This window comes from Castanea sativa, chromosome 5 (genome assembly GCF_040712315.1).
Source record: "Castanea sativa cultivar Marrone di Chiusa Pesio chromosome 5, ASM4071231v1".
Taxonomy (NCBI): Eukaryota; Viridiplantae; Streptophyta; class Magnoliopsida; order Fagales; family Fagaceae; genus Castanea; species Castanea sativa.
The window spans coordinates 19,943,915-19,956,244 of NC_134017.1; the positions used below are offsets into that span (position 1 = coordinate 19,943,915).

Sequence of the window (12,330 nt, forward strand, 5' to 3'; positions counted from 1 at the left end):
TCCATCACATATCATAACAATGATCTTGAGATTCTAAAGATCACGACAATATGTCTGGTTACCAAATCAGACCGTCAGATTGAAAGATATCATGAGATTAAGTTTTCACGATTTGCATGCATTTCATTTGGGTGAAGCCAACATATGTGGTTAATTGAAATTAATTTTGATTGGTTAATAATTAAAATTAATTGAATAATTTATGTAATTGGTTGTTGATTTTGAGTAAAAATGAGTTTGGTTGCATAGGAATAAAATGGATAATCTGATAATGTGGGAATTGTTGATAATTAGGCTTTTAAAGGTAATTATCTTTTAGATAATTATTCTTTTAAGGATTTAATTATCTAATTAAAATGGATTTTATTTGGAATATAAGTTTGAAAAACGTCCAAGTACAATTCCCGGCCAAGAAAATGCCCAGAAAAGAGTCCAAAACGAATCAAAAGAGGAAACCAGGCCAAGCACTGAGGAGTGTCAATCAGCACTTGAGGAGTGCCGATTGGCACATGTTGTGAATTAGGCCCAAAAACGATTGTCGATTAGCTCAGATTTAGGCCTATCAGATTCGATCTGATCTAGTTCGTATCTGCTGATTTTTTAAGCAATCCTAGCTTATTTTTAAGCATAAACACCTCTATAAATAAAGGAGAAAATCCAAAATTCAGCACCTCTAACCCCTTTGCCCCTTAACGTTAAAGAAACTCTAGAAGTTTGACTTTAAGAGTTTCTTTTATGTTAAGTATTAATTCTTTAAGACTTAGAGAGACTTTCTCTCTTTAACTCTAAAGTGATTTCCCTATTTTCTTGTAGAATTTGCTCATGCATTATAAACTCTACACATATAGATCTATATTTTCACCACTCACAACTCGTTATGTGATGAGTTACGACAAAAATTACGTGATAAGTTCTGTTCTTAGCACTGCTTAATGATATTTGGCCAATAATTAACTATGGACATCTGAAATGATTCGTCCCACCCACTAAGAAAATAATTTTTAATTCTAACTTGCTCTGACCTACCAAACTCATACAATTCAGTCATAAACTTCCAAAGTGTACCAACGCAGCACTAATATGGACAATCAATCAGTTATCAAGCCGGCCGGCGTGCGCACGTGACGTAGATATATTCCCTCTCTCTCTCTCTCTCTCTAGCATTGTAAGTATATAGAAATAGAACCCCTTGCACCCTCACCATTCATCACCACATCACACAAACAACTTCATTCACCCTCTAAGAGCCTAATTGCTTGCCATTTTAGTTAGCTCAATCCACAATGGCAACTAAAATTGTCACCTTGTCTTTTATGTTCCTCCTAGCTCTAGCCACATCCACTGAAGCCTCAAAGTACCAGTTCCAAAAGCTCAAAGAAACCAACATGGTGTTCTACATGCAAGATTGGGAGACGGGTGCCAATGTCACCGCCACCCCAGTCGCTGGCATCCCCCACAAGCGATGGTTGATCCTTAGGTTCGGAACAATCTTTGCGACGGATGATAAGTTGGCAGTAGCTATTGAAAGGAACTCATCTGAGGTTGGAAGGGCTCATGGCATTTACGTGAACTCAGCATTGGATGGCTCTGATTTGCATCTATTGATGTCATTTGTGTTCACCAACAAGGAGTACAATGGTAGCACCTTAGAAATACAAGGGGCAGATCGGATCTTCCAAAAGTATAGAGAGGTATCCGTGGTTTCAGGAACCGGGTTATTCAGGTTGGCTCGTGGTTATGCTACTTTGGAGACTATTTTTCTTGATATTCCCAATTCTAATGCAATCATCAGGTGGAATGTGACAGTTTTTCACTACTGAGTTGTTGGAATATTAGTATGGAATAGGCGTAAAATAGAAATGGAATGGTTTGTCATATGTTTTGATTTACCATATAATAAAATGATTGTAATAATTTGTTTTGACAAGTACCTTAATGTTTAAGAAACAAAGTTTTCTTCTCATTAATTGGTACTCGTACTCTCCATTGTTGGTTTGGAATGAGCTTTCAACTTTCTCAATGTGTATGGAATGTTTGTTCGATATTCTACAAGCCTAACATTAAATAATGGCACCAAAATCATGCCCATATCATACAAATCGCTCACCCTATAAACCTTTTGTTTGTTTATTTTATTTTTATTTTTGGCTTTGTTGGAGTATGTGTGTTTCAAACTCTTAAACTATGCTTGTGTCCTACATTGGTTAGAGATGAGTTCTCATGTAGGTTTATAAACCATAGCACCACTTAAGTGGTAGATTGAAAGGTAATGGGCTAAGGGTTAAAGTTGGGCTTGGGTTGGACTAAAGCTTGTCTCTATCTCTCTTGGGCCTCATTCCTTTTCCCTTTCTTTTGCTTTAGCCCAATTTGGTCTTGCCCGTTAGGGCATTTATTGTGCTGTCCGTTGGCATACACAGTAATCGTTGGTGCAGCCCTTAGCCCTCACATCAGTTAGCTTATAAACCTTACAAATTACACTATTCAATACATATATTTTCTCTTTTCTTCTCTAACCATATCTCTCTGTTTTGCTTTGTTTTTTTTTTTTGCTGTACAGAAATTTTAGCTTCATTTTTCTTTTAAGGAAAGGAAAGGCAAGTAAGATTGTTCCTAGTTCTTCTTGCCTGAATGTGTAACCAACTTGAAGAAATTACTATAGTCTAATCTTGGGGGGTTGTTCGACCAAGAGAGTCATTCACACCAAGTTCTACTCTAGGTGGCACGAATCAACCTTTAAAGACAACGCATTTTGTGTGATTCTATAGTTTGTGAGATCTTTCTAACTCTATAATTTATTTTTGTCATTGCTAAATTTTTAGGGTTTGTATTGTTGAATCAAAACTTGTTTATTTAGCCATATTTTCCAACAATTTTAAATGTTGATATTTGTGTTTTAAAAATGAAGAAACAAGTTGTTGATTCTCTTAAGGTCATTTCGGAAATTACAAAGCTTGAGGCTTTTGATGGAAATAATTTTAAACGTTGGAAAGAAAGGGTTTTGCCCATCTTGGAATTTACCAAAATTGACCGGGTTCTTTATGAGCCTAAACCCGAAGATGATCCTAAAATTATAGCAAAGTGGGAAAAAACAAATAAATTATGTGTTCATACTATTAAGTGTGGTTTATCTAACAAGGTGTTTGATAATTATTGTCATTTTACTTGTGCTAAAGATTTATGGGATGAACTTAATGGTCGTTATGGGTTTAAGGATGAGGGTGCTAAAACATTATTCTCACCCAATATCCCATTTCTTAATTATCTCATCTATTCATTAAAAAATTATTTTCACCAACTCTTTCTCTCTTCCTCTTCATAAAAAATAATTAAAATAATGAAAAAGAAGTGAGGAAAAGACAAATAGGAGAAAGACTCAGAATAAAATAACGATATTTAGTTTTATAATCCATGAACAGTAAAGTCTAAATGTAAAAGTGTACTGAACACATTTGTAAATTTTTTTGCAATTAAAAGACTGGGTAATGGGCTTGTTTTGTGTTTTGATGCTGAAATCCCCAAACATATACTATTTGCAAGACTCAATGCCAATGTTTAGGAAAGAAATAGGAAATAGAGTGATAGTGGACTAGCGGAGTTCCAAGTTCCCCAGGTGAAGTCAATACGGAGTCCCATCAAACAATGATAGGTCTTCAGCCACTAAAGCATGTAACTTTGAGCTATCCAATTGCAAAAAAACTCAAAGAAGAAGAAGAAGAAGATTACAATCAAACTACAAGTGGGAATCAAGTCTCATTAAATAAAAATCAGGAAAAAAATGAGTGGTTAACATAACATAGTTGCGTTCGAACTCATAAATTTGAAATTTTAGGTTAAGTTGAGTCCTTATATTTTGAGTTAAATGTATATATATAGTGAGTAAATTTTATTTTTTTCATATATATATATATATATATTTAAAGAGTTTCCAAAAATTCTTTTAGAGTCCATAGAATAATGAAAAAAAAAAAAAATTAAGTATTACATAAGCTAGGGACTTGAAAATGATTTTAATTTAGTTAGTGGCTTATGGGTAATATAATGCGGTAGAAGGACCAATATATGAAATTGTAAGTGAATGAACATTATATATAATTCTCTAATCTTCAAGGGTCAAATACAATGTGTTTTTTTTTTCTCTCCAAGGTTTACTAAGGTGTTAGAAATAAGATATATAATGCTTGTGGTTAACCATCAAAACAACTGTATGGTAGGTATTTTAGTTCTATTTGGAATCCATGATTGTTTGGAATAAGGAAATTGAAATGAAAATATATATGTTAGGACATATGTAGAATTTTTTATGAACATATGTCATTTAGAATTGGCTAATCCTTTGAAAAAATGCACTTTACTTCAATGCCATGCTCTTGCCCTTACCCGACTTGCCAATCCTCGTCAAACCTAACGCATAGGTCTGCAGATTACCAACCAATTATGTCAAAGGAATCTTGTCAATATCCTTTGATTCCTCTATCGCGGTGATCTTGGCATGAAATCTCTAGGGTAGAGATCTGAGCATCTTTCTCACAATCTTTGATTTGGGAATGGTTTCCCCAAGATTAAAAGCTGAGTTCACTATGTCCTTAAGCCTGACATAGAACTCATCAAATGACTCATCCTCCTCCATCTTAATTTCTTCAAAGCTAGTAGTGAGCTTCTGAAATTTCAAATTCTTGACAGCCTTGATTCGTTCATAGGTTGTCTAGAGAATGGTCCAAGCTTCCTTTGTAGTTTTAGTGGAGGATATCTTCTTGAATTCCTCATTTGTGACCGCACTGAATAAAGCATTCAATGCTCTGCTATTGAAATTAGCCGCCTTGATCTTTGCATCATCCTAGTCGGTCAGCACTTCCTTCAGCTTGGTCCAACCTATCTCCACAGCTTGCCACATTTTCTCATCTAATGACTGCAAGAAAGGAGGTACAATAAGTGACTGTCCTCTATCCATTACAAATAGGGGTCAATGGATCACATAGCAAAGATTAAACCCTAATTAGAGTGATTAATTAGCCCAAAAATCACATATCTCTTCCTCTGATACCACTTGATAGACCAAAAATGTATTGACCCATTGTGATAGATTAGTTGATTAATTAGCCAAGTTTAATTAATTAATCAATTTAACATGCAATGTACATGGCAGTACAAACAAATCACCAACTAAATAAATATGCAATGAAAAATAAATTGACACGGTGGTTTGTATACGAATGGGAAAAACCTTTAAGGCAAAAACCCCACCGAGTGGTTTTAAGGTCACCACTCTCGAGAATTTACTATTATCACAACAAGCGGTTACAAGTAAGGGAATCCCAGTACCTTATACCAACTTACAGTTGAACCCTTACCCTAATGCCCGATTGGACTTGTTTTGTAGTGACAATCTCTCCTTGTATTGCACGGCTCCCAATACGTGACTAACTAATCTGATGCATGGATCCCAGCACACGACTTAATCACCAACTTGAGAAGAATGTTGGCTGCAAAGTTCTTCTGTTCATCACACGATGAAAATCATGAAGTTGCTTGGTCACAAAATCCTATGGTGTACAAACACATTAACTTCTTCAAGAGAAAGAAGAATTAGGGCAAACTAGGTTTCCGGTCATACTTTTCTTCACACTTGTGGAATTGTGATCTTGTGCAACTGTGCAACCTATGACGGTTTTTAAAATAATCTTTATAGATGTTTAGGGTTATGAGAAAAGAAAGCCCAAACATATATTCATGGATTGGATAAAAATCAGCTTTGAAAAAATGAACTTTATAAATCTCAACAGATACCCTATCTGTCGAGCAGCTGTCAAGCCTCGGGCTGAAACAACTCTTTTAAACTCGATAGATACTAGCTGTTGAGCTAGCTGTTGAGCTTTAATGAACAACACTTCATCACTTAATCCTTGGACAGACTTGCATGGCTTTAACACTTGAACTTGAAACCTTATTTCTTGAAGCATTAAACACATCCTAGATCTACCCAAATACAAATAAAGTGCGTTTATTAAAGGATTAACCAATTACATAAAATGTTGACATATGTTCCTAACATAAATCACATATGTCGTAACAGGTTGGACCAAGCTAAAGGAAGCACCAGCTGATTGGGATGATGCAAAGATCAAAGCAGAAAACTTCAATAGCAGAGCATTAAATGTGTTATTCAGTGCAGCCACAAATGAGGAGTTCAAGAAGATATCCTCTATTGAAACTGCTAAGGAAGCATGGACCATCCTCTAGACAACCTATGAAGGAACTTAGGCTATCAAGGACTCAGAGCTTCAAAGGCTTACCACGAGCTTTGAAGAGATTAAGATAGAGGAGGGTGAATCATTTGATGAGAGTTATACCAAGCTGAAGGACATAGTGAACTTTGCTTTTAATCTTAGAGAAACCATTCTAGAACCCAAGATTGTTAGGAAGGTTCTCAAATCTCTTCCAAAGAGATTCCATGCCAAGATCACCGCCATTGAGAAATCAAAGGACATTGATCAAATTCCCTTGACAGAGTTGGTTGGAAACTTGCAAACCTATGAATTGGGTTTGTCTAGGATTGGGAAATCGAGCAAAAGTAAGAGCATGGCATTGAAGGCCAAAACCAATAACACCGATGAGTCTTTTGATGATGAAGATTCTAAGATAAAACCCTATATCACAAGGCAGTTCAAAAATTTTATGAAGAATGTCAATGAGAAAGGAATTGACAAGGACCGAAAGCAGTCAAGTTCTTTATAGTTCAAGAGCCAAGATAAAGGGAAGAAGGATACTAGGGATGGCGGTCAGTACACTGTTCCCTTTGGATCCAAGTGCTTCTAATGTCAAAGCTTAGGACATATGAAACAAGAATGTCTAACTTATCTCAAGACCATTGAAAAAAGCAAAGCCCTTGCTGCTACCTTAAGTGACACCGAGCCTGAGGATGATTCAGAAAATGATGACGAGGGAATCTTGAATGCCTTCACTGCCACAGTAAATCCTATTGAAGGGATTGTTGAAGAGGTAGATGAAGAAGAGGACTTGGTGGAGTCTAAGTTTGAGAAAATGGATGAATAGGATGACATCCATACAGCCTATGCAAAACTATACAAGGTCTCCGAAAAGCATGAGAAATTGTATAGGCTGGCCACCAAGAAGCTGAGTGATGTGGAACTTGATCGTGAAGAGCTCTCCACAAAGGTTGATGAAGCTAATCAAATTATTGGAGCACTGCAGTTTGAGAACAACTTCTTGGCTGAAAGGACCAAAAAGCTTAAAGAGGAGTTATTTCAAGTTAGAGCTCGATTGAAGAGGAATTCTAGTGTAAAGCTTGATGAGATGCTTAGCTTTCAAAAATTTGCTCTTAATAGAACCAGTTTAGGGGTATGATTTCTCTTCTTCTAATATTGCTTCTTCTAGTACTACTATGTTTGTTCCACCCGTTAATAATGTTGATTCTGAGAACAATGATGTTAAAACTGTTTTAGCTAGTGAGAACATAGACAAGGGTAAATCTATCTTAGGAGCACCCCCTAAGCTTGAAAAAAAAGAGACTAAAAACCCCAGGACTAAGAAGGGTAATAGCCAAAAGCCTAAACATAAAAGTAGCATCTCTGTCACCACTGTGGAGCTACAGGACATACTCAACCTAATTGTTACAAGTGGTTAGCCACTCAACAGAGCAACAGTATAATCTCATTTGGAAACTAGAATTAGCTTCCATCCTCTCTTGCTCCTCTTGGAGATCTTCTCAAGGCCCTTATGTTTCTTTCGAACTTGAATGGTTTCAATTCTTCCCCCTCACCTCCGGTTCAAGGTTTCGCACAAAGGAAAGGATTTTCCAAGGTATGGAAGGAAAAATGCTCAAATTGATTTAGTCACTTTTTCTCTTTCCCTCTGTTTTGTTTATGCATTACTTGTATGTTTTGTTTTCTTGTTTTTGAGTCAATCTAGTTTTTATGCTATGCTTTGTGTTAACATGTTTTTTTTTGGTTTGCCTTTAGTTTTGATTTATTTTGTTTTTTCATAAAAATAAAAAAGTTTGAAAAATCAGAAAAATACAAAAACAGTGTGTTTTGTGTACATTGGTACTTGTTTATCTTAGATGACCATTGAAACAAAGTTTTCTAAACATTGTATCTTTTGTAATTTAGATGAGCATCTCAATGCACAACTAAGCAAGTGAGCTTTGTGGCTCGTGTTTGTGATGAGTAAGATTAAGTAATCACTTGTACTTAACACTCGTATCACTCTTTTTGACGAGAAGGACTAAAAAATCCTAAGAAAAATGCATAAATAACCATCTCACCACAAAAGCCCGCCAATCAGAATTGGGTGTCTCTTCTCTCTCTCTATATATGCCCATTCATGATATGCTCAAAAGAAAAAAATATGCAAAGAAAATTAAAAGCAAAAAGAGTCAAAACGCTTTTAAATATGGTTGTAAGCATGTTTTCAGAATCTGTGGGAGTTATAGGATGTACCTCAAAGGTGATAGTCCCCATCAAGAAATTATGATTGTGTGTGAGTTAAATTTATTTTCTCATATCTCAAATCGTCATAACGTGAGACACTTATGTAATCTTGCGATGTTTTCACACACAACACGCAAAATTCTTTGTTACTTTTGATACATGTGCAGGTACAATGTGATTTGACCATCACAAGAAATACACATGTTAATGTATGCTCACTAAAATGTCTTAACTTGTTTTTGAAATATAAAATTGGTTAGACTTGTTGTGTGTGTGTGTGTGTGTGTTGGATCTTAAATGCTTTACATTCTTTTTGTTGAGAGTGGTTTTGAAAGCCTAAAATGTTGCTGTTTGCATAAATGGAGCACATAGTAACAGAAAAGAAAAGAACAGGGAGCACATAGGGGACCATCAAAGAATACTAGGTCCTCGCTCTTCACCCCAAAAGCAGGTAACTCTTTATAAGGATTCCAATCAAAATTAAAATTGATAATTTTATCATTTGATTTTTTCTTCTACCTTTTTATTATTTTAATTTGTATATATTATTTATTTTTGATGAAATATGCACACCCTAGTCAGTAAAGTATATTTCCATGCGTTGGCTAAATTAGGTGCAAGTAGTTTATCATCTTTTGTTGTATTTTTGAACCCACCGCCTGTGGTAGAAAGCATTATAACTTCTGATAAAACTAACTTGCAATGTAACAGACTAATTAATTCCTAGTTTTATGCAATTTCCATGATTGACCACAAAAAAAAAAAAGTATATTTCCAAAGATGCTTCATAGCATTTCTTTTTTTGGTAAACCAGGATCTTATTAGTGCAAGAAAACATTAAGGAACAAAGTAAGGCCTAAGCCTATCATAGGACATGCCAGAAAAAACATAAAACAACAAAGGATTATTGATGATTAAGTTTTTTCACCACTAAATTATAACTCGCGCAACCTGCAATATACATTATTATTTTTAACGTATATGTTTTTTTATTTATTTAACATAATAAGAACTCAACTCATAAAAACCTTAATTTCAGTCGAATCCACATCAATAATTGATCAACAGCCACATCTGTTGTTTTATTTTATTTTAACTACATGAAATCATTCACTCCTTTTGTTTTTTTCCCTCCCCAATTAACCTATCATTTTTTTCCTTCACATAATAAAATGCATAATTGAATATTGCATAATTAACCTCATATAATAGATAAAAGATGCTTTAACAATCAATTTATCCCTTTGTGAATGGTTCATGGTTGGTATCAATTGAATGATAATATGAGCTCTTAAACAAGATACCTGTACCAACTTTAGCCGTCAACCTTGATGGTTGTTTTTCACATTCATTAAAACACCCATAATTTCTGAGTTTGTTTGTACTCAACTTTTTTTTATATATTACATTTTAACTTTGTTAAGAAAAGTAATGAATTAAAGTTTATGTAATATAAACAATAGTTTGAAGCTTCAACTACTCATTTATTTTATTGGTTTCAATTTTGTTTTCAAATTTTATTTAGTCATAAATATTATATAAAAATGACTAAAACAATCTTGCGTAATTCTACTTTATATTAAAAAAAATTAATATATGACAGTTTGTTTATACAATTTGTTTAATTTATTTTTAGACTTCATGATTTTCAAAGAGATATTATTGTTTTCTTTTATAACCCTTTAAAACTTCTTTAAATTATTTGGGTTAAAAAAACATTGTCCTACACTGTCATAAAAAGTCAATGTGTAATCCTGCCATGATTTTTTTTTTTTTTAGGGTAAGACTTTGAAATTTTGGTCATTATTTTGTTTACTGTATTCAACATTTTATATACTCACATTGTAGAATTTATAAATGAGTATTTTCGTTTATTTGGGTCTTTTTCTCTCTTTGTTTTTGTTAATGAAAATATTTAGAAACAGTCAAATACTTAAATATTTATTATGATCCAAATGCGTGTAGACTCTCACCAACAAGGCTTCAAACGCATATCAGACGACAAACCATCAGGTCCTTGACTCCTTGCTAGGTCGACCATTGGCTCAAAAACTAGTGTCCTCGATTGCATTTTATATGGGAAAATGTTTAACTGGGCCCACCGCGCTCCCGAGGATACTTTTTGAAACTATGAAAGAAAAAATGGAACAGAGTGGACCAATAATATTCAACGTATACTGCATACAGTAATAAAGTCCCCTGTTCCAGAGACCATAGTCCATAGTCAATAGTCAATACAGCGTTTCATCAATGATTGACAGGTCTTCCGCCCCTAAACCACGTAATTTTGACTACCCAATTCACTAATTAGAATAATTGGAGGGAAGGCCTACAATTACAATCTCTAAGTGTATTGTAATTGTAGAATTGAGAAGAAAAAGAGAGAGACAGTTTTTATATCATCTTTTATTTTATAATATTTTTTTATTTTTTTTTATTGTTGATTATTTAAATTGAATAATTATAATTAATATGTGTATGTAATTTATAATTATTGTTTCTTATGATGAACTCAACACTAATAACTTATATAACAATTATGCTATAATATATGTAAACATTCTTTAAAATTATCTTAAATAAAGCATTACAACATTATCTGTGTATTACACAATCAAATTACAAATTCTAATAAATTATAAAACACATAGATACAAGTATGTATAGTCACAGTTAGGTATACTGAGGCCAGCCCTTCTCAATTAGGCACATGTATACGTACTTTCTTTTCTTTTCTTTTTTTCTTTTTTTTTGAGGAAGTGTGCATACGTACTTCATTCATACATAACTAGCAGGTTTTAGTATTTATTTGCTCGCTTCATCACATAAAGTGTAACAATATTTGTGGAACAATTTTGAGGCTTAATTTCAAAAACATTTGACGACTCTTCTACAATAGTGTTGATAAAATATGCAGGTTAAGGTTATTTTTAGGTGGAGAGTTGAAGAGTTTTATTTGAAGGCATAAAATCAACATTTAGCAAGATAGGTCTATCTGTTACTTGGTGACCAACATGAATGCATCTCAATACTTTTGATGAAGGATATGGCTCATTTCATTTGAAAACATAGAAAAAACATCTAGCATGATAGGTTTGTCTGTTGCTTGGTCTTATAATACTCATAAGAGATCAACGTATAATGTTAGTGGTTAACCATCAGAACTACTATGTGGTAGGCATTTTTGTTCTATTTAAAATCCTTGATTGTTTGGTATAAGGAAATTTGAATGAAAAACAAAATTATATATATATATATATATATATATATATATATATATATTAATGAGACATGCGTGTTTTATTTCTTATGGCTTTCTACTTGTATTCACTTTTTGTATGTTTGCTAAGTAGAAAGCCATAAGAAACAAAACACGCCTATCTCATATATATATATATATATATATATATATATATATATATATATATATATATATATTAAATCCCTAATGAGGGTTCCTAGAATCCACCAGAAAAATAAAGGAGAAAAGTCTCTAAATCTTTATTAAACTAAAAATATGTTTTTAATTTTTGTTTACAAACTTGGATGAAAATTTAAGGGCTCCAAAAAACTTGATTGGTGAGAAAAAGATATTAAAAGAGATCATAATTGATACCATGCCATAACAAGACTCTAATTTGAGTCATTTGACTAGAAAAGCATAAATATTCTTAAAATCATGGAAATAATAATCCTAAACATAAAATTTTGGAAATCAAATAAAAATAATAAAATTATAAATTATAAAAATTAAATTAAAAATTTTGTCATACATGATCAATATTAATTTATGTGCTTTGCTGGTCATAAAAAAGTCATTTTACGGTAAGCTGCTATAGAGGAAGGGATCAATTCATGTTTTAATTGAAAATAGGTGAAAATG

General features: G+C 33.3%; 1 protein-coding gene across 1 annotated transcript; it reads left to right on the forward strand.

Moving 5' to 3' along the window:
- The first annotated feature begins 1,227 nt into the window (after positions 1-1,227).
- Positions 1,228-1,858, forward strand: LOC142634346 (dirigent protein 22-like). The gene has a single exon (XM_075808644.1). The coding sequence runs from the start codon at positions 1,284-1,286 to the stop codon at positions 1,818-1,820; it is 537 nt and encodes a 178-aa protein (XP_075664759.1). The 5' UTR covers positions 1,228-1,283; the 3' UTR covers positions 1,821-1,858.
- Positions 1,859-12,330: the final 10,472 nt, after the last annotated feature.

Bases quoted from the DNA above. Each gene is read 5' to 3' on its own strand.
- LOC142634346 (XM_075808644.1), top strand. From the start codon at position 1,284: ATGGCAACTAAAATTGTCACCTTGTCTTTTATGTTCCTCCTAGCTCTA.